General features: G+C 38.1%; 1 protein-coding gene across 2 annotated transcripts in view; it reads left to right on the top strand.

The window, feature by feature from the left end:
• LOC139134045 (golgin subfamily A member 4-like) overlaps window positions 1-27,512 on the top strand; it is a 59,384-nt gene that overhangs the window by 16,247 nt on the left and 15,625 nt on the right. For both annotated transcript variants that reach the window (XM_070700908.1, XM_070700909.1), the window contains 4 exons: window positions 7,337-7,654; window positions 7,997-8,536; window positions 22,659-23,507; window positions 24,422-24,672. In XM_070700908.1, the coding sequence (XP_070557009.1) occupies window positions 7,337-7,654; window positions 7,997-8,536; window positions 22,659-23,507; window positions 24,422-24,504 (1,790 nt within the window). In that variant the 3' untranslated portion in view covers window positions 24,505-24,672. The remainder of the gene's footprint in view (window positions 1-7,336; window positions 7,655-7,996; window positions 8,537-22,658; window positions 23,508-24,421; window positions 24,673-27,512) is intronic.

Here is a 27,512-nt window from a genome sequence, read left to right on the forward strand (position 1 = left end):
AAATTTACGCGAAGAAAATCATCAGATTTTTGTATCAAAGCGAAAAAAACCTGAAAAGTAATGATGTACATTAAATAAAAAAATAATGAAACAGTTATTTTTATGATAGTCATTTTATTTATTTCATGATCCCCATCGTGCAGAATGGAAAATTCCTGGCTCCTGCTTCATCTGTCAATCATTGTCGGCATTGTGTGGCAAACACTAACGTTGACTTTGCGTTTGTCTGGATCATCCACCTGCATTTTAGTAGCATAAATAGGGGGGTACGGACATACCGGTATATCGCCGAAGTAATTATCTTAGAAGTGTAACTTATTTTATTTGTACGCTATATAAAACTTTTGACCTTTGCGTAGGTAATTTTTTCAAGGGGAGTCAAGTTGAAATGCCGTAGACAAAGGTTGAGATGAAATTTAAAATTCTTAATAACGGCCCACCCCCAAATAACCGCCCATGGGCGGTTTTTCGAGTGGGCGTACTCTCAGGGTATCATTTATATAATAATCATCACTTCTCTGGGGATATATACAAAACCAAACATACATAACAAATCATAGAAAAAAAATCATACCCAGATATAACAATTTAAATTTATTTTTCTCCAAATTATCGATCAGAAACAATGACTAGTATGCGAAGTCAACGCCATGGCTATGATAGCTAGACTGCAATGACTGTTGAGAAGTCAACAGCCAATGTATGACAGACTGCAATGACTGTTGAGAAGTCAACAGCCAATGTATGACAGACTGCAATGACTGTTGAGAAGTCAACAGCCAATGTATGACAGACTGCAATGCTGTTGAGAAGTCAACAGCCAATGTATGACAGACTGCAATGACTGTTGAGAAGTCAACAGTCAATGTATGACAGACTGCAATGACTTTGAGAAGTCAACAGCCAATGTATGACAGACTGCAATGACTGTTGAGAAGTCAACAGTCAATGTATGACAGACTGCAATGACTGTTGAGAGTCAACAGTCAATGTATGACAGACTGCAATGACTGTTCAGAAGTCAACAGTCAATGTATGACAGACTGCAATGACTGTTGAGAAGTCAACAGTCAATGTATGACAGACTGCAATGACTGTTGAGAAGTCAACAGCCAATGTATGAAGCAGACTGCAATGACTGTTGAGAAGTCAACAGCCAATGTATGACACACTGCAATGACTGTTGAGAAGTCAACAGTCAATGTATGATAGCAGACTGCAATGACTGTTGAGAAGTCAACAGCCAATGTATGACAGACTGCAATGACTGTTGAGAAGTCAACAGTCAATGTATGACAGACTGCAATGACTGTTGAGAAGTCAACAGTCAATGTATGACAGACTGCAATGACTGTTGAGAAGTCAACAGTCAATGTATGACAGACTGCAATGACTGTTGAGAAGTCAACAGCCAATGTATGACAGACTGCAATGACTGTTGAGAAGTCAACAGTCAATGTATGACAGACTGCAATGACTGTTGAGAAGTCAACAGCCAATGTATGACAGACTGCAATGACTGTTGAGAAGTCAACAGTCAATGTATGACAGACTGCAATGACTGTTGAGAAGTCAACAGCCAATGTATGACAGACTGCAATGACTGTTGAGAAGTCAACAGTCAATGTATGACAGACTGCAATGACTGTTGAGAAGTCAACAGCCAATGTATGACAGACTGCAATGACTGTTGAGAAGTCAACAGTCAATGTATGACAGACTGCAATTACTGTTGACAAGTCAACAGTCAATGTATGACAGACTGCAATGACTGTTGAGAAGTCAACAGCCAATGTATGACAGACTGCAATGACTGTTGAGAAGTCAACAGTCAATGTATGACAGACTGCAATGACTGTTGAGAAGTCAACAGCCAATGTATGACAGACTGCAATGGTGAGAAGTCAACAGCCAATGTATGACAGACTGCAATGACTGTTGAGAAGTCAACAGTCAATGTATGACAGACTGCAATGACTGTTGAGAAGTCAACAGCCAATGTATGACAGACTGCAATGACTGTTGAGAAGTCAACAGCCAATGTATGACAGACTGCAATGACTGCTGAGAAGTCAACAGTCAATGTATGACAGACTGCAATGACTGTTGAGACGTCAACAGCCAATGTAAGACAGACTGCAATGACTGTTGAGAAGTCAACAGTCAATGTATGACAGACTGCAATGACTGTTGAGAAGTCAACAGCCAATGTATGACAGACTGCAATGACTGTTGAGAAGTCAACAGTCAATGTATGATAGCTAGACTGCAATGACTGTTGAGAAGTCAACAGCCAATGTATGACAGACTGCAATGACTGTTCAGAAGTCAACAGTCAATGTATGACAGACTGCAATGACTGTTGAGAAGTCAACAGTCAATGTATGACAGACTGCAATGACTGTTGAGAAGTCAACAGCCAATGTATGACAGACTGCAATGACTGTTGAGAAGTCAACAGTCAATGTATGACAGACTGCAATGACTGTTGAGAAGTCAACAGCCAATGTATGACAGACTGCAATGGTGAGAAGTCAACAGCCAATGTATGACAGACTGCAATGACTGTTGAGAAGTCAACAGTCAATGTATGACAGACTGCAATGACTGTTGAGAAGTCAACAGCACATGTATGACAGACTGCAATGACTGTTGAGAAGTCAACAGTCAATGTATGACAGACTGCAATGACTGTTGAGAAGTCAACAGCCAATGTATGACAGACTGCAATGACTGTTGAGAAGTCAACAGTCAATGTATGACAGACTGCAATGACTGTTGAGAAGTCAACAGCCAATGTATGACAGACTGCAATGACTGTTGAGAAGTCAACAGCCAATGTATGACAGACTGCAATGGCTGTTGAGAAGTCAACAGCCAATGTATGACAGACTGCAATGGCTGTTGAGAAGTCAACAGTCAATGTATGACAGACTGCAATGACTGTTGAGAAGTCAACAGCCAATGTATGACAGACTGCAATGGCTTTGAGAAGTCAACAGTCAATGTATGACAGACTGCAATGACTGTTGAGAAGTCAACACTCATGTATGACAGACTGCAATGACTAGCTGTTGAGAAGTCAACAGTCAATGTATAACAGACTGCAATGACTGTTAAGAAGTCAACAGTCAATGTATGACAGACTGCAATGACTCGATGAGAAGTCAACAGCCAATGTATGACAGACTGCAATGGCTGTTGAGAAGTCAACAGTCAATGTATGACAGACTGCAATGACTGTTGAGAAGTCAACAGTCAATGTATGACAGACTGCAATGACTGTTGAGAAGTCAACAGCCAATGTATGACAGACTGCAATGACTGTTGAGAAGTCAACAGTCAATGTATGACAGACTGCAATGACTGTTGAGAAGTCAACAGCCAATGTATAACAGACTGCAATGTGTGTGAGAAGTCAACAGCCAATGTATGACAGACTGCAATGACTGTTGAGAAGTCAACAGTCAATGTATGACAGACTGCAATGACTGTTGAGAAGTCAACAGCCAATGTATGACAGACTGCAATGACTGTTGAGAAGTCAACAGTCAATGTATGACAGACTGCAATGACTGTTGAGAAGTCAACAGCCAATGTATGACAGACTGCAATGACTGTTGAGAAGTCAACAGTCAATGTATGACAGACTGCAATGACTGTTGAGAAGTCAACAGTCAATGTATGACAGACTGCAATGGCTGTTGAGAAGTCAACAGCCAATGTATGACAGACTGCAATGGCTGTTGAGAAGTCAACAGTCAATGTATGACAGACTGCAATGACTGTTGAGAAGTCAACAGCCAATGTATGATAGCTAGACTGCAATGACTGTTGAGAAGTCAACAGTCAATGTATGACAGACTGCAATGACTGTTGAGAAGTCAACACTCAATGTATGACCGACTGCAATGACTAGCTGTTGAGAAGTCAACAGTCAATGTATGACAGACTGCAATGACTGTTGAGAAGTCAACAGTCAATGTATGACAAACTGCAATGACTGTTGAGAAGTCAACAGCCAATGTATGATAGCTAGACTGCAATGACTGTTGAGAAGTCAACAGCCAATGTATGACAGACTGCAATGACTGTTGAGAAGTCAACAGTCAATGTATGACAGACTGCAATGACTGTTGAGAAGTCAACAGTCAATGTATGACAGACTGCAATGACTGTTGAGAAGTCAACAGCCAATGTATGACAGACTGCAATGACTGTTGAGAAGTCAACAGCCATGTATGACAGACTGTAATGACTGTTAGAAGTCAACAGTCAATGTATGACAGACTGCAATGACTGTTGAGAAGTCAACAGTCAATGTATGACAGACTGCAATGACTGTTGAGAAGTCAACAGTCAATGTATGACAGACTGCAATGACTGTTGAGAAGTCAACAGCCAATGTATGACAGACTGCAATGACTGTTGAGAAGTCAACAGCAATGTATGACAGACTGCAATGACTGTTGAGAAGTCAACAGCCAATGTATGACAGACTGCAATGACTGTTGAGAAGTCAACAGCCAATGTATGACAGACTGCAATGACTGTTGAGAAGTCAACAGCCAATGTATGACAGACTGCAATGACTGTTGAGAAGTCAACAGTCAATGTATGACAGACTGCAATGACTGTTGAGAAGTCAACAGTCAATGTATGACAGACTGCAATGACTGTTGAGAAGTCAACAGCCAATGTATGACAGACTGCAATGACTGTTGAGAAGTCAACAGCCAATGTATGACAGACTGCAATGACTGTTGAGAAGTCAACACCAATGTATGACCGACTGCAATGACTAGCTGTTGAGAAGTCAACAGTCAATGTATAACAGACTGCAATGACTGTTGAGAAGTCAACAGTCAATGTATGACAAACTGCAATAACTGTTGAGAAGTCAACAGCCAATGTATGATAGCTAGACTGCAATGACTGTTGAGAAGTCAACAGCCAATGTATGACAGACTGCAATGACTGTTGAGAAGTCAACAGCCAATGTATGACAGACTGCAATGACTGTTGAGAAGTCAACAGCCAATGTATGACAGACTGCAATGACTGTTGAGAAGTCAACAGTCAATGTATGACAGACTGCAATGACTGTTGAGAAGTCAACAGTCAATGTATGACAGACTGCAATGGCTGTTGAGAAGTCAACAGCCATGTATGACAGACTGCAATGGCTGTTGAGAAGTCAACAGTCAATGTATGACAGACTGCAATGACTGTTGAGAAGTCAACAGCCAATGTATGACAGACTGCAATGGCTTTTGAGAAGTCAACAGTCAATGTATGACAGACTGCAATGACTGTTGAGAAGTCAACACTCAATGTATGACAGACTGCAATGACTAGCTGTTGAGAAGTCAACAGTCAATGTATAACAGACTGCAATGACTGTTGAGAAGTCAACAGTCAATGTATGACAAACTGCAATAACTGTTGAGAAGTCAACAGCCAATGTATGATAGCAGACTGCAATGACTGTTGAGAAGTCAACAGCCAATGTATGACAGACTGCAATGACTGTTGAGAAGTCAACAGTCAATGTATGACAGACTGCAATGACTGTTGAGAAGTCAACAGTCAATGTATGACAGACTGCAATGACTGTTGAGAAGTCAACAGCCAATGTATGACAGACTGCAATGACTGTTGAGAAGTCAACAGCCAATGTATGACAGACTGTAATGACTGCTAAGAAGTCAACAGTCAATGTATGACAGACTGCAATGACTGTTGAGAAGTCAACAGTCAATGTATGACAGACTGCAATGACTGTTGAGAAGTCAACAGTCAATGTATGACAGACTGCAATGACTGTTGAGAAGTCAACAGCCAATGTATGACAGACTGCAATGACTGTTGAGAAGTCAACAGTCAATGTATGACAGACTGCAATGACTGTTGAGAAGTCAACAGCCAATGTATGACAGACTGCAATGACTGATGAGAAGTCAACAGCCAATGTATGACAGACTGCAATGACTGTTGAGAAGTCAACAGTCAATGTATGACAGACTGCAATGACTGTTGAGAAGTCAACAGTCAATGTATGACAGACTGCAATGACTGTTGAGAAGTCAACAGTCAATGTATGACAGACTGCAATGACTGTTGAGAAGTCAACAGTCAATGTATGACAGACTGCAATGGCTGTTGAGAAGTCAACAGCCAATGTATGACAGACTGCAATGGCTGTTGAGAAGTCAACAGCCAATGTATGGCAGACTGCAATGGCTGTTGAGAAGTCAACAGCCAATGTATGACAGACTGCAATGACTGTTGAGAAGTCAACAGCCAATGTATGACAGACTGCAATGACTGTTGAGAAGTCAACAGCCAATGTATGACAGACTGCAATGACTGTTTAGAAGTCAACAGCCAATGTATGACAGACTGCAATGACTGTTGAGAAGTCAACAGCCAATGTATGACAGACTGCAATGACTGTTGAGAAGTCAACAGCCAATGTATGACAGACTGCAATGACTGTTGAGAAGTCAACAGTCAATGTATGACAGACTGCAATGACTGTTGAGAAGTCAACAGTCAATGTATGACAGACTGCAATGACTGTTGAGAAGTCAACAGTCAATGTATGACAGACTGCAATGGCTGTTGAGAAGTCAACAGTCAATGTATGACAGACTGCAATGGCTGTTGAGAAGTCAACAGTCAATGTATGACAGACTGCAATGACTGTTGAGAAGTCAACAGCCAATGTATGACAGACTGCAATGGCTTTTGAGAAGTCAACAGTCAGTGTATGACAGACTGCATGACTGTTGAGAAGTCAACAGCCAATGTATGACAGACTGCAATGACTGTTGAGAAGTCAACAGTCAATGTAATACAGACTGCAATGACTGTTGAGAAGTCAACAGTCAATGTATGACAGACTGCAATGACTGTTGAGAAGTCAATAGCCATGGTATGATAGCTAGACTGCAATGACTGTTGAGAAGTCAACAGCCAATGTATGACAGACTGCAATGACTGTTGAGAAGTCAACAGCCAATGTATGACAGACTGCAATGACTGTTGAGAAGTCAACAGTCAATGTATGACAGACTGCAATGACTGTTGAGAAGTCAACAGTCAATGTATGACAGACTGCAATGACTGTTGAGAAGTCAACAGCCAATGTATGATAATATAGACTGCAATGGCTGTTGAGAAGTCAACAGCCATTGCAGTCTATCATACAAGAGGAATGATGATCAGATCAGCATTACCACACCCGCCACAGAAATTTGTCAGGCGTTCAGTTTAGCTCCACACTATGGTGAAATCAGTCAATGTTGATATATTGCCACACATTTTCCTACAGGAGATGGAGGTGGAATTAAACCAATGATGACCTATGATGATGTACCAGCAGTAGACACAGATCCATTACAGTTAATACTTCTTAAGACTGATCCTGTTCATGAAATCTACCAATCCACTGAGACTAATGTCTGTTCATTGTTCAAAGCTGGGGAGTATATCAGACAGAAAGGAAGTCAGTTTGATATAATCCAAGTAGTGATGACAATGACAGACAGAATTCAACATATCCTTTCCTCCAGACAGGAAATCCTGTCATTACTCAGTGTTACAAGGTATCTGGTCACTGATGTCAATTTTGAAGATTTAACATTCCATGGTAAGTAACCTACACACTGACTTGACATGAAAATACTGTATGGAGATGAAAATGGACCTTAAATTTTGACCACAACACATGTACAAAATGTACAATTTTCATGTACTCAACATTCATCCATTGCATAAGTATTAAGATTAAATGTAGCAAACATCATCTGTCATCTCCTGCTTTGAAGCCATTTTGTTTTTAAGCAATTTATTTTTTCTCATTATATTTCTGCAAACATTTTAAAGAATTTATTTCTCAATTAAGGTTTTATCAGAAATATTACAATGAAGTCTGATGTAGCAATTCTTAACTGTGAAAATCAATTGATAGAAATGTGTTTTTTGATTACAGAATTGGATGAACAGCTCACCCAGCATGGCACACTAACTCCTCCCATCACAGTGATCAATGAAACTCTAAGTTTACAAGCCAGAAGTTTACTCCCACTCCAAACCAGTGAACAACAACAACTCACAGATTCTGACATCAGATACTTGGCATTAGCACAGTCCACAGTTCAGTCTTTACAAAGTCAACTTGATATTGCTTTGAAAGAAAAGTCTAAATCCCAGGCAGCATTAACAGAAAAGATAATTCTGGAAACTCAGTTGGCTGAAGCACTGAAAAAAGAGTCACTATTAGAAAAGCAGTGTCAGGAGTACAAGCAGCAGTGTCAGATTGCAGAAAACAAAGTCACTACACAGCTCAGTGAAATTCTCAATCTGAGAGAGAAACTGAAAACTGAGCTGGAAAAAAAAGAGAAAGTTATAAATGAACTGAGGACAAAACTAGAACAAGTATCTGATGAACAAGCAGATATTGAACTGCAGAAGAAAGCTGCAGAAAGTCCTAAACTCGGTGAAAAAATTCTCTCTCAAACGGAACAGGAAGGTGAGGAACAATTAAACAAGTTGAATGACAATTCAGCTGCATTTAAACTCCAAATGGCAATATGTACTTGTCCGGTATATCTTGATATGGCTGCAGAGGAAGCTGTTGGGATTTGTTTGTGTCTGTCATCTGTATGTATGTATCTATCGACTCTACAAACTTTAAATTCAACCATGCATGTGACTTAGTATTACTTCTGTATGTGGTATCAAATACATCACGGGTCAAAATTTGGAAATTCATGATAATACCAATGCAAAGCATATTACAAGCCAGGTCATTTTCTTGAAGTTTATAGTCATTTTTTTAGCTCCCATAGCCATATGTATATATGGCAATGGAAGCTATTCTTATAGGCTAGGGAAATGTCTGTATGTCTGTATGTCTGTATGTCTGTCCGTCAACATCAAAAACTCCAAAACCGCTGTACATTTCATCTTGATATTTGGTGTGTACATGGATGATGGGCTGTAGATGAGATTTTGTTCAAATGAAGTTGTCATTGCCAAAAATATGCAAATTAAGTGAAAAAATGTAAAAACAGTCAAAATTGAAAAAACTCAATAACCACTGAGCAGATTACATGAAAAATTAGCATGTAAGTACTTTGGGCTGACATGAAATGATTGTGCACATCCTGGGTCAGTACCTTGGACTTGCTATTTTCATGAATTTTTTGTAATTTTCTCCCGTTTTTGGTCAAAAAATCTCCTGCTCTGAAACCACAAGTCCGATTGATTTGAAACTTGGTATGGAAGTGCATAGGAGTGACCTTTCCCAAATTTGGGCAAATCGTGGTGAAATTTGCATATTTTTAGTTTACACGTCCATAGACTCCCATGTATAAGGCAGATCTCCATAGACTCCCATGTATAAGGCCACAAAAAATAAAAATTTAGTTTCTCATCGTATTCATATTGCAAAAAGGATGCAGTGACACAATTTTTAGTCCCCATGGATGAAGTCCAGTGAGCTTATAGATTGGGTCATGTCCGTCTGTTCGTCCATCCGTGAGTCCATCCGTTCACGCAGATATCTCGGATATTTTGACAAAGTGTCATGTGACCTTGATGACCTTTGATCTCAAATATACATATTTGTCCATAACTCAGTAACCACAAGTGCTACAGCCTTCATATATGGTATGATGGGACAGCTTATGACGCCACATATTGTACCTCATTAATTATGCACATATCTAATTTTGAGCGAGCCAATAGAGCTAGAGGTCTGATTTTTGGTATATAGGGATAACTTAGCAAAACAATTTTTTTGACAAAATGTCACGTGACCTCGGTGACCTTTGACCTCAAATATACATATTTGTCCATAACTCAGTAACCACAAGTGCTACAGCCTTCATGTATGGTATGATGGGACACCTTATGACGCCACATATTGTACCTCATTAATTATGCGCATATCTAATTTTGAGCGAGCCAATAGAGCTAGAGGTCTGATTTTGGTATATAGGGATAACTTAGCAATACAATTTTTTTGACAAAATGTCACGTGACCTCGGTGACCTTTGACCTCAAATATACATATTTGTCCATAACTCGGTAGCCACAAGTGCTACAGCCTTCATGTATGGTATGATGGGACACCTTATGACACTACATACTGTACCTCAATAATTATGCGCATATCTAATTTGAGCAAGCCAATAGAGCAAGAGGTCTGATTTTTGGTATATAGGGATAACTTAGCAATTTTTTGACAAAATGTCACGTGACCTCGGTGACCTTTGACCTCAAATATACATATTTGTCCATAACTCAGTAACCACAAGTGCTACCCAGTGAGATTCCATTGAAGGAACTACCATCTAGATTCCTGAGCTATTTCAACTCCAAAGTTGCCAAACTTCGTGAAGGCCTCATTAGTTACAGTACCGACACCGGCAACACCTTACCATCTCATAATTTACCAACTTTCAATGAGGTGTCCGTGCATCAGGTCCGTACTCTTATTGAGCGGGCAGCTCCAAAATCATGTGATCTGGATATCCTCCCGACAAACTATATCAAGAAATTCGCCTCTGTTCTTGCACCGTTCATTACGCATCTCTTTAATGCATCACTATCATCTGGTGTCGTTCCCAGTCATTTTAAATCTGCGATCATTCGACCATTGCTGAAAAACCCGGACCTTGATCCAAACAGTCTGAGGAACTACCGACCTGTGTCAAATCTGCCATTTCTATCGAAATTACTTGAACGGGTTGTTGCTTCACAATTGAACATTCACCTGGCTAACCATTCACTGCTAACCAAGTTCCAAAGTGCGTATCGCGCTCACCACAGCACAGAGACTGCCCTTCTGCGTGTGCATAATGACATCATGCTCGCTCTCAACGAAAAGAAAGATGTTCTCCTTATCATGTTGGACTTGTCTGCTGCCTTCGATACGGTTGACCATGATGTACTCCTTCACAGACTTCAATTCGTTTTGGCATCACTGGTAAAGCTCTATCATGGTTCGAATCCTATCTCAACGATCGTAATCAGCGTGTAAAGATAGATTCATTTACATCACCCAGCACAAATATGACATATGGCGTCCCCCAAGGTTCTGTTTTGGGACCAATTCTCTTTACACTGTATACAGCGCCACTTGAAGACATCATTGTCAAGCATGACTTCAACTATATGTTGTATGCGGATGACTCGCAGATTTATGTTGTGTGCAAGAGACCTGATGAAGTGCAAGTTTCTCTGAGATATGCGTAGATGAAATTCGCAGGTGGATGAGATCCAATATGCTGATTCTCAACGACAATAAGACTGAGGTGATTCAGTTTTCGTCACGCCTGAGATCAGATGCGGTGAAAATTTCAAGCCTTAGGATAGGCGAGTTTGATATCGCCCCGTCCACTTCAGTTCGCAATCTTGGTGTTAAACTCAACAATGACGGTTCTGCTTCTGATCATATTAGCCATGTCTGCAGGAAAGGTTTCTACGCACTATCTAGAATTGGCAAGATCCGCCCATTATTGGACAAACCTACAACGGAAAAGATGGTTCATGCATTCATTACGTCTCAGCTTGATTATTGTAATAGTCTCCTGTATGGTGTTAATAAGACTCAGCTGGATCGCCTACAATCACTTCAAAATGCTGCGGCTCGTCTCGTCTCCCGGACTCCGGAAATTCGATCACATCACACCTGTTCTCATTGATCTTCATTGGCTGCCAGTTGGTGCTCGCATCAAATTCAAAATTTTGTTAATCACCTATAAAACCATTCATCGCTTCGCACCACTGTATTTAATCGATTTGCTTGAAATTTACACCCCAGTGAGAGATCTCAGATCAGCTGACTCTTTGCGGTTGGTGCCACCTCATGGAAACTTTAATAAGACATATGGGCAGAGAGCATTCTCAGTTTGTGCACCTGCTCTGTGGAATTCGCTGCCGCCAGTGATTCGCAACGCCAGATCTGTGGACTGTTTTAAACGTCTTTTAAAAACTCATCTGTTTAATCAGTGCTATTTGTGATTGAGTTTTTAGGATCATCATCTTCTGTATGGTTTTTTTAACTGGGACTTTTTAACTGGGATTTTTTAACTGGGATTTTCAATTTATTCTGCTGCTTTCGTAATGATTTTTTATCACAGTCTTTTGTTTTATTTTATTTTTATCAATTAATTTTTTACATTTTTATCACCGTCTTTTGTTTATTGAAAGAGAATGGTACAGGTGTTGATAGATTTTGACATTGTTTGTTTTCCTTTTCTTCTATTGCTGTTGCTGGTTTTAGTATTTGTTTGTTTCTTTTTTATAATATGTAAATCGCACTGAGACGTATGTGTAGTGCGTGTAAGAAATAAATATTATTATTATTATTATTATATTTTATGACATCACATCCTGTACCTTATTAATTATGTGCATATCTAATTATGAGCCAGCAAATAGAGCTAGAGGTCTGATTTTTGGTATATAGGTATAACTTAGCAATACAATTTTTTTGACAAAATGTCATGTGACCCCAATGACCTTTGACCTCAAATATACATATATGGCCATAACTCAGTAACCACAAGTGCTACACCCTTCATATTTGGTATGATTGGACACCTTATGACACCACATCCTGTACCTCAATAATTATGCACATATCTCATTCTGAGCAAGCCAATAGAGCTGGATGTCTGATAGGGATAACTATAGGAGAGAAATTTTTTGACCAAATGTCATGTGACCTCGATGACCTTTTACCTAAAATATTGTTTATGTCAATAAATAACCACAAGTGCTATGTCCTTTGTATTTAGTAGGATGGGAGACCTTATGACAACACACGCTTTACCTCATTAATTATGTACACATCTAATTCTGGGCAAGCGAATAGAGCTAGAGATCTGATTTTTTGGCATATAGGGATTAATTAGCAATATAATTTTTTTTTCAAAATGTCATGTGACCTCAATGACCTTTGACCTTGATTATACATATATATGCATATTTCAGTAACCACAAGTTCTATACCCTCCAATTTTGATAGGATATTAGACCTTAAGATGTCACATCTTGTACCTCATTTATAATGCGCATATGTATTTCTTGGCTGGCCAATACTGCTAGAGGTCTGATCTTTTTTTCCCGATTTAGAACCATAACTTAGACATGCCTCATGTGTTTCAAATTGGGAAACAACGACATAGACTATGTGCCCATAGATCTCAACATATACACTCCAGTGATACTTCTTAATGACCACATTTTCCTGCCCCATCAAGACTAATACTCCTATTACAAGTGGGGACTATGTCATTGTAAATGACTTGTTGAGTTAATGGTTGTATCACAGTATTCGATATATCTAATTCTGTATTTTTTCCATTTTATATTCTGAATAATTACATTAAACATATTTCACTGTCTCCAGTACATTTCATTTAAGTATTTTCACTTCATGCACTTTATCCCTTTCACACATGTTCAAATATCTGACCAGAGAACAAACACTAAATAGTCCAGGATGGGAGCTACAGTGTCATTGACGCTATTTTTCCAAATCTGACTTTACAGCTCAGATTACTTTTGAAAATATAATAATTACTACGGTATAGAGCAGGTGATTCTTATCCTATTTGTTAGAATAACTTGAAAGAGTTTCTGACTTTTTGCACTTTATTTCAATGTACATACATGTAGTAAATGCAGACTTGTTACATGAAGGGGTTTGCATCACTTGCAAAAACTATAAGTACCTATCAGAGCTTGTTGACAGACAACTACTCCTAATACTACTCCTAATATCAGTTCGTGTTCTCTCTTAATTTAGAGATGTACTATGCGCACTCGCAGTATCGTTTTGACCCGTTGACCCTTTATTGCGCGTACGTAGAGCAGGAAGTTGGTCGTACCTAAATGTCAGAGGTCAGAGCTGGCTCCGATCGCGCTAAGTTTTCTGCCTGACTGTCTACACCGTGTGTACTCCTTCGGAAGCTTCTGCTGTATACGGTAAACTTGCCGAATCAGGTCCACAGTTACAATAGATCAGCAATCAACGGTAAATATACCTCTTTACAGTGATCCCATGATAAATTTGTGGAACCAGCGCTTCATTTTTAACTTTCCTGGGAGCACGATGCAAGGCCTGCGTGGCAGGGCTGTGTGTGTTACCGGCGTTGAGGCCACATAACGCCGGTACCCTGCGACGCAGAGCCCGCTGCCCGGACTTGTATTTCATGTTTGCATGCACGGCAGTTGTATTTCTTTTGGTGTTAAACTTCGCCATTGTACCGTCGACTGTTTGTCCCTCCCTGCCTGTCGATGTTGATCATTTCGAATATATTGCCATGGGGCTGTGTATGGCTTATAATAAATATGATGCTGCATGGAGGTAGAGCGCCACGGTGAACGTACGTTGATGCTCCGATGGACGACTGCACTCTAGTCTGCAGAGGTACATCACAGGTGATCGTCAAAACCTAAGCTTCCGCAATGACCCTCGGGGGCTAGGTTTCCATAACTGACGTAGGTTTCTAAAACTACCGGTATATTTAATTTCCCTTCCCTCAATCTTTTGCTACACGCCAACGACGCCAAAGGAGTCTCGCCATGAAGCGGTTGGGAGGATCTGGACTAATGAAAGGAAACCAATTGAAGGGGAATTTTAGTCAGACGTACGACACCAGGATGATAAAATTTGCCTATATAGTAAATAAAATTGCTTCATGTGCATTGTAACGTTTGTCTAGTCAAGCATATAGGCTGATTTTCAGACTGTTTTGATTTTGCTCTTGTTTTTGGGAAAACCATTTCCTCCAAAAACCTAGTTTGAGGGTTTTCTTTCGGTTTTGTTCTTATTTTTTTATCATCATTATAGTTTCTGCACAGTGCAATGAAAGCATTTGTTCTTATTAGGTTAATATAAAAGACACATGTCAGCAGCATATCACTCATAGTTAGTTACTCAACAGGACTGTCCATGCAGCACTATAAAGTACTACAAAAACAAGACAAAGAAACATTTATTTACTGCAAGAGTATTTATTTGAAAATTAGAATACTTATATTGTTATACATGTTCATGGTGTTGTGAAATGTAATAAAGATACTGCAATATGACTTAGTAGTGTCTTTTTAGTGTCTTTTTTAATTCAGATCCTCAGTCATGAAAAGCAATACAAAATTACTGGAATAACAATACTGACTAAGTTCAAGGTATCTCTTGTAGAAATACCCAAATTGCAGACCTTGAAGATGCATCACCAAATTGACTAATCACAGGGCCAGGTTACTTATCCATGTGACCCCATACATATATCATCTCAAAAACAAAAACTTTGCTTGGCAACCCTAACATCAAAATTTTTTGACTCTCCAGAAGACAATTTGTTATTGTACTCTACAATATCTGATAAATGCAACCACCGTCCCTCCACCCACGGTGGAGGGACGGTGGGTGGAGGGACGGTGATGCAACGTTTATTTTCAAACGGGATCAAAATCCTAAATATTTATAATGGTGTATTTCCCTCTTATCACTTAACATCGAACTCAGTTTAAGTTTGAACCCATCTAAAGTGCGGTACGTACCCACTGACTTGATTCAGTTCGTACTTGACGTAGCCGGCCCTGCGTACAACGCTGTATGTTCCTGGCGTTACACGGATGGGAGGCCGTATAGCGCCGGGAACACACACCATCGTACGCAGGGCTACCACTTGACGCAGCTGAACACTTGGATGAAACTGTGGACAATTGAAGGCTGTATTGTTTTTCACCAATAGAATTCCTTCGCGGGCTGTTCTAAAAGTCGCCATGCATAAGATCATTATATTCTTGGTACGTATACAAAGCTAAAACATCGGAATTTCCCAAAATAGAAGTAGGACGCGATGCATGTAAGGAAATGCCGAGTGTCCCCCGATGTCCCCCATGGTGCAACGGTCATAAAATGCTAGCCTTTGTGTCCACCAATGTTCAACGACAGTGTTGTTCACGTGGGATGAAAAAATCGGCCAAAAAAGACACTGTCCGATGGATTTGAATATATAGCTGAATGAAATCATGGATATTCTGACAGAAACAACATGGCGGAATCCCTGAGAGGACCGCTGAAAGTATTGCATAAAATCTACCGGAAATCCGAACTTTCCATCCTCGCTGTTAGCCCTGACGTTAACTGATAGTCCAAACTGTTTCTGCTTCCAAGCTTGACCCGAATATGTCTCTCCATCGCCTTTACACAAGAGCCGAAAGCACCCGGTGCGGTGCGCGTGCCCTGAGAAAATTCCATTTTCGTGTTGAATGGGTCGCTTATGCAAATGTAAATCTGCGCATGCGCATGCTCCAAAATACATCTCTAAATTAAGAGAGAACACGAACTGAATAAGACTTACCAACCTATTTACAGTCTGCTAAACTGTGTCATTTCAGATCAAATGGTAGCTGGTTGCCACTGACACTATGTACTGATACTTATATACCGGTATATATATTTAATAATGCTTTTATTCCCATATAAAAGTTTTGATTGATTAAAAAGTGAGTACAAAAGTAACAAAGTGTTCTCTGTGATTACCAAAAGAGTACGTATGGGACAGTAATCTAACCTAGTCTAGCACAACATTTTCATATAACGAAGGAATTAATGTAATGCAATAGTATGCTACATTTGAAAAGGTTCAAAGGCTCAAATATCCCTAACAAGGCAAAATTGCCAGAGAGCATGTGACGATTTGCCCAATGTCAGGAGGGCAAGTGGTCACATGCTTCTAGGGCACATAGTCCCTTGTTAGAGTATAAATGTTTTTTATAATCTCAAACGTCATTTCAACACCAAATTTTTTCATTGACCAGCAATTTAAATTCATATGCTTGATTACCACAACAGACAAAAATCTGTGATCAATGATTTTCTTCACTGAATGTTTGAATTACTGTAACTGTTCTGTGTATCGTAAGTTTTATAAAGCATACCCGTATTTTTAACATGGCATTCTTTATGTCATGTACGGTACAGTGATATTAAGGCATGCGCAGTGGTTATCTTTCAAGAAAATTGTGAAATTTGGAGCATTTTAAAGTCAAGGAGACTTGTCATGTTGAAATAGTTTCAGATCACTTTTGGTAGAGCATCATGACCATGAGGCCCACTACATCACCAACTTAACAATTTAATGCTTATGGGCAAGTGAGTACAAAATACTGGACGAATACAGACATCATAGTGACATAGACCTTTCTTTGTAAGTGGCATCAATATCCCAAAATTAACATTAAAAAGACGACTCCATTCAGCTCCTTGTGGTAACATCTTTGAAGCATCATTTTTTTGTCTTAAAAAAATAGACATACATTCTTCAGAGTAAGTTTATCAAGTCAGTTACCGGCTAAGGCTTTATTAGCATATCATATACAAGATTTTATTTGAAAAGGATAGACAAAACATTAATATACCCTGGTAGCCTGTCCTGTGACAGTCAATTGGACTGCAAACACAGGTCTTACCCACACATCATCTCGGAAAGTCTTACAGACTTTTGAATTGTTGCACACACAATTTGTGACAGTTGGTACCAGTATACCAGTATATGAATTTCAATTGTCCTTAATATCTGACATTATCCTCGGACACATATCATTTGTCTAACCCTTTGAGCGCCAAAGTCAACTTTTGTCACATTTATAAAATATACCCCAGTCAATTTTTTCAAATTCTTTCCAAAATTTGATGACAACCTGTGTAGCCGATGAAATTTGATGTCCGTTTGGTCCAAAATAATCAAAAACATAGGGCCAAAGTCCCTGAAGCTACTATAGACATGGATACAAAATTAAGTATTTCCTTACTGTATGAAATTATCTCACTAAGGTCATCCTACGGACAAGTAAACTAAATATTAAAGCTGTCTGACCAGCAGTTTTGAAAGAACAAGCAACTCAACAGTTGACAGAGCTCTGTTGAGTTATGTAGAGAATAACCTTTTGTGACACATGTATTGATGAAGAAGGTGGATATCTTTGATTAACATTGTGAGTTCTGTTTAATAAGTTGAGACTGTACATACTCAGAGAAAGCACACTGAAGAGACAAAGGTTTGAAACTTAAGAAGTTCAAGGTCATCAAAGCATTATAAGGAATCATGTTACACTTTCATTGCACTGTTTACACAGATTGCATAATTGCTATAAATAGCACATGAAGAATCTTTATACAGCCCAGCTTTACCATAAAACCCTATCACTTTGACCACTCTTTTAATTGACCACTCTATTTTTTTCCTCAAAAAGTAATTTTATTTTATCCTTACCAAGTCAACCATAAATGGAAATTAGAACTTTCTCTATCTCTATCTCTATCTCTATTGACTATTTTGAGCAATTTCTTTTAGATAACATACAGGGCACAATAAATGACGGTTCAGAATATGTCAAAGTTGGGATTCAGGAAAGTTGCCTTTACATGTTTTAATCTTCCAAGATGGTAAGCATTTCACTATGAACTGTCAAAAAAAGTTGAACTTTCTGATAATTCTACACTAAAATTATTTTGGCTTTGATGATTTTCTAATAATTCAATTATTTAAATCATATTAATTATTTTTTTCTGGGTGAATTGATAGGGTTTATACAGTACAAGAATTACATACAATGTAAGTCAAATTTTGACCAAAAATGACAAAAAAATTCCTTAAAAATACAGATTTGCATATTTCATCACAATTTGAACAAGTCTAAGTTGGTTACCCCTAGGGACCTGTATACCAAATAACAAAGCTGTCTGACCAGCGGTTATGAAGAAGAAGATTTTTTACCAAAAACACCTTTTTTGGCATTAATTTGCCTATTTTCAACAATATCAAAAATTAAAAAAAATAGTTCTCAAAATCGTATTTTTCATCTACACAACAAATATCAAATCAGTAAGTACTGCGGTTCTCAAGATATTTGAGTGGACGGACGCCTCACAAACGGACATACATACATACATACATACATACATACATACAGACTGACGACGGACGCCGGACGGATACCCATCCCAATAGCTTCTTATAGACTATAGTCTATAGTAGCTAAAAATTATAGAAAAATTCATAAAAATTGTTGAAATGTTGCACTAAAATTTTGATGAGAAAAATTACAGCACTCAAAGGGTTAATTTTATGTGATAGTAAACATGTCGGACACCTACTGAATCTAGATATGTTGCAAATAATTATAGATTTTACTACATACAAATATACATGGTCTAAAACTGAAAACTAAGTTTAAAAGAAAATTATGTTGAACTTATATCTTTCTTTCATGAATTTGACTTTGTTTGTGTACAGTCTATTTACTATCGGGTCAGTCACAATCAGGGTGCGCTAGAGTGTGTCACTTAGGTCAAAATTTCAAGTTCATGATAACTGTCCAGTTAAATAATATGTTGAAAGGTTATGGTATGGGGCATATCTTCCTAAAATTTGGTGAAGCAAACGTCATTAGTATTACCACAGTGCACATTGTTTTATATGGTCGACGCAGTGTCACGGATGCTACAGAAATGTTGTACATGAAACGCAAATGTCAGAATAAAATTTTAAACAATGATTTGTTAATGTTTTCTTATGTTATTACAATATAAAAGATGCATATTGGCATTAAAATAAGCTATACTTGGTATGATTTACTTAATTTTTCCATGAATAAACACAACCTCAAGTTTAGTGAGAAATACAACAATATTGATCATATTTTTAATAGGACTTTCAACTTCTCTATGTCCTTCCGCTGGTATGCTGTACTTAAAAGTTTTATTGTCATGAATTAACCATGCTATAGCAACAATATTAATACCATTCAGTGTAATCAAAATGAACTTCTTTCTAAAATATTTTCTGTTTAGTATGACATGTAATTTTGTCACGGACGCTACCAAAATCAAACTTGAAAGTTAGGTCAATTTGAAATATAAAAAGCGATTAACAATCTGGTTTTTTCTATCTCTTTTCTCCAAAACATTTCTCTGTCAAACATTTAAATTGTGAAAATTGTGTCAAAACATTGACAATTTCTTTAAATTGAACAAGAAAGCTACAGCAACTACTGCAAAAATCAGTTGGAGTAAAAAATCACTGCAGCTGAGCTTACTTCTGGGATCAACCCTCGAGTCGTTTTCTAACGACACTCCTCAGGGTCTATAAAACAAGCATCTAAAACAAATCCTTCTTACAAAATCATAGCTCATTATGTAACTTTGACCAACATGTGAAGGAGTAAGCAGTCCGTCGATATCCGGAACGACAACCGAAAAGTCTGGTGAGTTAATTCAAACACACTTTGCCCATATTGCTCCAACAGTTAAAAGGTTTCACGATAGCGGTTTTAACAACGGGGAAACTGAATTTTTTTTTTAATTTGTCTCCATTTTATGCCACAACTTATCGTATAAAACCAAGATGCAATCTGTCATCGAATTGGTACTACAATCAACCAAACTGTAAAGATAGCTGAGCAATACAGAAAACATCATCTGGCAAAGAAAATCAAAAACTGAGAGAGCTGCTATATAAGTAATCAAAGTTGGCGGCATGAATTAAATAAACCAATACTCTCCTGATCCTCAGACCAAACCGATTTCAAAGGCCGTTTACAGCAACTATTGTTAACGAAACCATGAAACCTGGGAATGGCTAAACACAGAGAAATAAGATTTATTTCTCGAAACAGCCTTTCACAACCCCATTTTTTGTTCCGAAACACCATTAAGACGAATCACTCAATCAACAAACCGGTTTACCGGGGACCCAGATCACATGACTAGGGTCAAAGCACTATCGATTCACCGGTGTCTCGCCATGTATTCCACACAAAATAAATGCAATGATCCTTTTATTCACCATATCGTAATACTAAACAATCTTGGTAGAGCCGATGTGTGGAGTTGCCCTCATTTTCCTTTATATAAAATGTGGTGGTTATTTCACATTTAGATTGGCTTATAATCTGAAAAACAATGTTTGCATTTTATTGTAGCATCCGTGACATAATGAATTGAAATGGAATACACAATAATAAATGCATATACAGCACAGAATTCATTGTTCTTTTCACTAGAATTCTAATAACATATTCAATATAATTACTGCATTCTTAAAAAACACCAATCTAAGTGTTACAGTTGAGGCTCAACATAACTTTTTGAGTGTTTTATTACTTTTTAAAAAATCAATTTTGTGCAAATTTACAATTTTATGCCTTGAAGACATTTTGTAACCCTCTTCCATGTATGTACACACAATACACACTAGTATTTATATGTTTCAGTGGATTAACTGCTTTAAAAAGTTTTAAATAGTTATTAATTATGACTATGTAGTAAACACCGTCACGGACGCTACACCGTCACGGATGCTACATTTCCATATTTTAGGAATATTAATAGTGAACGCAAGGGACATTATTATATAATTTGTTTATTTAAGGTAGGCACCTATTGACACTTAGGCCTATGACATCAGATCTTTTATAACTCCTGTTGTCCTTAAGATATGAGTGTGTCACGGACGCTACAAGAAATTCCGACCACAACGATCTCCATTTTCATTTATTCACAAAACAATACAATATGCAATTTTATTTAAATTTTGGTGTATAAAATGCTTGCCATGGATGTTGAGGTTGGAATTAAATTCAATATTACAATATTTTATCCATTTTTCTACATATAAACTAAAAGTATATGTACTTATGGTCATAAAACACAAAAAACATAACGATGTTACAGTTTTGGTAAAAATACCACAGTTTCTGTTCCGATGGACATAATCACATGAAATAACTTGTGAAAGAAAGGTTAGGTATTCTGCAATAACATATGTAAGCTAAAAATTCCACAAGTTTAACACTTTGTTCCAAAAAACATTTTGAAATTAAGTACATTTTGAAGTGAAACAGCATAACGCTACTTTTTACAGTTTTTAAAGGCATTTTTGTGGATGTACAACCAAACCTGCACAATATATGCAATATTTCTTTATGTGACCAAGTTAGTTACAACTATTACTATTTATTAGAAACAAATAAGCAATATAATATCAGTCTGAATAGCAGATATATGTCCATATATGTTTACAACTATTGTCTTACAAATTCTGACCTAGTGTTATTGGATTATGGATTGGTATGATTGCGATTATTTTAGGACATGGCATAAAAGACAATTCACATAAAGTTGTATACAAATCTACGATAAGATCAAGATGAAAGGGTACTACTCTTATTCGTTTTAGTTTTTAAAATCCATAGTGAGGCTCTAAGGTGACTTGGAGCTGTGCATTGTGGGTTGGAATCCAATTGAGAATCTACTTGATTATAGGTGTAGTGTTTGACTACATACTGGTAGTATGGGTATAATGCTGTGTGGCTATTATTTCAATCTAAATAATAAATAATCAACCTAGTCAATATGCAATGTTCCATCACGGTGGTATTTGATGGTTTATAGAGATATCTGTCTGATCATTGCTTTAGATACCCAGGGAAACGGCCTCAGGATTCTGACATCATTTTTTCGGAAAGTAATTTGTGTGCTGGTCTTTTGTGAAACAATTACGGTAAGCCTGCCTACATTATATTTATTGCAACATGAATAATTTGCCTGTCTTTGTATTTAGAATTATCTGAGACGTCATTACATAAAGTCTACACCGAAACTAACATCAATGAATTTGAGAAAGAGGAAACACCATCTGAGATTACAAGCAGCAAAGAAAGTGAGATGGAGACAGCCACACCAACACAACCTGAGATGACTGTCAGGGAGGGAAGTGAGATGGAGACAGCCACACCAACACAACCTGAGATGACTGGCAGGGATGGAAGTGAGATGGAGACAGCCACACCAACACAACCTGAGATGACTGGCAGGGAGGGAAGTGAGATGGAGACAGCCACACCAACACAACCTGAGATGACTGTCAGGGAGGGAAGTGAGATGGAGACAGCCACATCAACACAACCTGAGATGACTGTCAGGGAGGGAAGTGAGATGGAGACAGCCACACCAACACAACCTGAGATGACTGGCAGGGAGGGAAGTGAGATGGAGACAGCCACACCAACACAACCTGAGATGACTGTCAGGGAGGGAAGTGAGATGGAGACAGCCACATCAACACAACCTGAGATGACTGTCAGGGAGGGAAGTGAGATGGAGACAGCCACATCAACACAACCTGAGATGACTGTCAGGGAGGGAAGTGAGATGGAGACAGCCACATCAACACAACCTGAGATGACTGTCAGGGAGGGAAGTGAGATGGAGACAGCCACACCAACACAACCTGAGATGACTGTCAGGGAGGGAAGTGAGATGGAGACAGCCACACCAACACAACCTGAGATGACTGGCAGGGATGGAAGTGAGATGGAGACAGCCACACCAACACAACCTGAGATGACTGGCATGGAGGGACATGGAATAAAGACAGAAGTGGTCACCACAGCAACAGAGCATCAGACAGGTAACAAAAGTTTACCGCTACTTTATATGATGTTTGCAATGTATAGATTGGCATATCAATGAGGATAGAGAAAGATTGTAGTCAACTTCGCGTGATATTAAACATTGTTGTACAAGGTAAGTTATGCCTTGATTTAGCAAAGCGCAAGGTAAACACCTGTATTTTGGACCGATATAGTCTTTATGGTACATGGGAGAAAATATTTCCTAGTATTTGAAAAGAATTTATTATGATAATAGATCATAGTTGGATTGAGGAAGGAAAATAGATCATTCATCCATATCATGGGAGTGGAAGGGACAAGGGATAATTTGGTGGCAGAACACCAGAAAAAACACTAAGTGTGGGATCACTTTGTTCTCACACTCTCTCCTATGAAATGAATGAACATAAAGGGTATACATTCACGGAACGAGAGCTCTTTGGTCATTACTCAATTGTCTTCATGCTTGTGGCATTCATATTAATTGATGAATAGGATGTCACAATCGGACGAGTCATTTCAAAGTGAGCTTTTATGAATTCCTCACAAATGAAATATATATTGAAGTAGACCAACAGACTATGTTAATTAATGTGGTCATTTTAATATTTATTATTATTATGTTATAAAAGGTACAACTGTGAGAATAAAACTTACACTTTTGATGTGGATGACTTTAAACTATATTTTTCTACAGGTAATGATAAAAACAGAATTTTGCAAGTATTGGAGGAACATAAGAAACTATTCATACACACCAATCAGCTGAGAGTGAATGCTTTGTACTGTGTTGGGAACTTCTGTCTGATATGAGCTAGACAGATGTTGAAAAATCTTGTAAAACACTTGAATCTCAACTCATTGTGGTGGGATTCTAGTAGTCACAAAAAAAGTTTACTCACCACTGGCAATTTTTTATGTCCATCCACAGGGAAGAGAGATTCCAGTGATATTTTTGGCAAGTTCTTCAACGTCTTACTGGTCGCAAGGACAAAACTGATGGTAGTAAAGTGATGTCTAGTAGTAGTGGTCCAGTGTCGTCTGTGATGTCTGGTGGTACATCGACACTGCCTGGTAGTAAAGAGGAACAAAGTGGGTCATATAGTGATGGCAGTGGCAAGGGAAGTGATTTAGAGTCCATGGAGAAGATGGTTGGTGGTGGAGCAACTCCAAGTTCAGCTGGTCAGTATATTACCATAGCATAGAGTGGTATAATTACAAATATGCGCACCATTTTTGGCTTAAGAAGCAATATCTTGATCAGATCTAAAACAATATTTTTTCAGACCCTAAGATAAAGATACAGTATCTTTTTATACACAGGATTTCCGTTAATGGCATAGAATTATAATATTTCATGGCTGGGCACATTAGTCTAACAAAACCTACTATGAATTCTTTATTCATTTATATTGCAAGGCAGTACCGGTAGGTTGTTTCAAGTTAAATGTACACACAAATGAAAATTCCAGAATGCTGCAAGATGACAGGTAGCATATCTTTTAAGGGAGAAAGTCGGCCAATTTCTACACATTTTTCGACGGCAAAAATCCGCATTCAAATCAATAGCCAACCCAAATAGTGACCATAGATGGCTTCAAGGATATACCATATAAAATTGCCTTCTTGCTCTTTATGGCAATGTTCAATGTTTGTCTTGGTGTCCACGCGATTTGAATTAACCACCATTTTTGAACCCCATCACATAAGAATTACTGCGCACGCTACTTAACATCATCATTTGGAAAACTCCGACTGTGCGTGTTAATGGCCTGTAACCCTCATTTACCTTCAGCACAATGCATTATGATGAGCACACGCGAAAACAAATTACAGTTAAATAGTGAAAATAAAAGGGCCCTTACAAAAAAGTCCTATTGGACTCCAATAGGAATCAGTCTGATAGGATTATCCAATAGTATTTTGAGACAATTTCCTATGAGACAGTCCCATAGTAGTCCAATAGGAATGCGACACCTGTCCTATGAGACAGTCCAATAGTAGTCCAATAGGAATATGACACCTGTCCTACGAGACAGTCCCATAGTAGTCCAATAGGAATGCGACACCTGTCCTATGAGACTGTCCCATAGTAGTCCAATAGGAATGCGACACCTGTCCTATGAGACTGTCCCATAGTAGTCCAATAGGAACATTACACATGTCCTATGAGACTGTCCCATAGTAGTCCAATAGGAACATTACACATGTCCTATTAGACAGTCCTATGGTAGTCTAATAATAATATGTCCTATTAGACAGTCCTATGGTAATCCAATTGGAACATTAGAACGTTCCATTGAACTCAGCCTGTACATGTGAAGACATTGTTATTGTTGAGAAATGAATTCTGGTCTGACTAGAATTAAAATGTAAACAATAACAATTTGCATTTTACATAGACAGACGCAAAAGAAGACAAGCTATATAGCGGGTGTTTCAATTTTCATTAGAGGCAAAGAAGAACTTGCAATGGATATACTTTTGAACAAAGAAACTTTATTTCTATAATCAGAAAGAATGACAGGAAATTGAAGAGAAGTATAAAATATTATACAAAGCTGTATGTAACAATTATCTAATTAAACTATTATAGCTGAGACTACAGAAGCATATTACACATAGAAATTAAGGTCTGCGCCTTCATGAAATTTTTGAGTTGCAGCTGTATATGGCTCTTAAGGTGATAAGTTCATTTGATGCTGCTATGTAATGTATCCAAAAGTTATGACACAAAACATTCAATTTTCAGTATCATAATTTTAATAATACAATAGCCAAATGAGCTCTATCAGCATAGAAAGAATGAGGGTTTCATGATGGCAATACATGAGCAGAAATCACTGAGATATCAACTTCCTGTTTGTTATGTAACAGGGGGTCCAACCCCATTGTTCCATTGCTCTTTAGTCTCACATAAATATCATCAAAATATGTATCCAATCACTAACTACATTACTACCTTGGCTTTAAACTTCACTCCTGTTTATATTATTTGTGTGGACTGAAATGCCTAGTCAACAAGCTAGAAGTCACACAATGGGTATACACTGATCATGAGCAGGCAAGTAGACAAAGGACTATTGTAAATCTGGCTATTTCCGTAACTATTCAGTCTTCAAAAGGAAAACACTGACATATAATAATCTGTCCTACCTAACTTTGCTGTACTACAGTGATATAAAAGCTGTAAAACACCCGGTTATGCTGCCACACAGTCATTTTTCAGAGCTACAACTGCCTTTTGTCTGTTCTGCAGCGGCCATCTTGTTTTGATGATGCTAGCCCATAATGCACTGCAGCCACCCAAATGCATTCTGGGCTTAGGTTTTCCAATAGGACAGTCTAATAGGACTTTCAAAAGGTGTACAAAATATGTGTTGATCAGACATAGCTAAGATAATGAGGTGATATTGATTCTCATTTATGAATTTGAAGTGCTGGTAGTTGTAATAGTCCTAAATCTGTGGAAACTCAATGATATTGTAACTGTGTGTTACTTATATGTATGCATGAGCCAGCATGTAAACTTGATTGCTGGGCCTATTTATTTTATTGATTTAGGTGTTTGTTTATTTATGTATTTTGCTTGCTTGTATATTTTTTGTCATTTAATTCTAGAAATAGCAAAATGCGATATTTTTACTAACCATGTTTCCTTCAGTACTAGTCAAAAGATTAATTGCAAATTAATTTGCAAAATATTTTGCTCTCTGAGAATGGTAAGAATAATTTTGTCAGAGCAACAGCAAAAGCTAATTATTCTGACAGAATTGAATAAATCCTCTTTGAATGTCATTTACAAAAGGATTGTCCTGTAGGACATTCAGGGATTGTTCCCATAGGACAAGCATGGTCCAACAAAGTTCCTATTGGAATTTCATTTACAATGGGATTGTCCAATAGGACTTAAAATCATCATTCCTATAGGACCAGCCTGGTCCTACACCGTTCCTGTGGTACTCCAATTGGACCACGGTCAATCCCACTTGGGTCCTATAGGACTTTTTCGTAAGGGGGCA

The sequence above is a fragment of the Ptychodera flava genome, chromosome 5 (genome assembly GCF_041260155.1).
Source record: "Ptychodera flava strain L36383 chromosome 5, AS_Pfla_20210202, whole genome shotgun sequence".
Taxonomy (NCBI): Eukaryota; Metazoa; Hemichordata; class Enteropneusta; family Ptychoderidae; genus Ptychodera; species Ptychodera flava.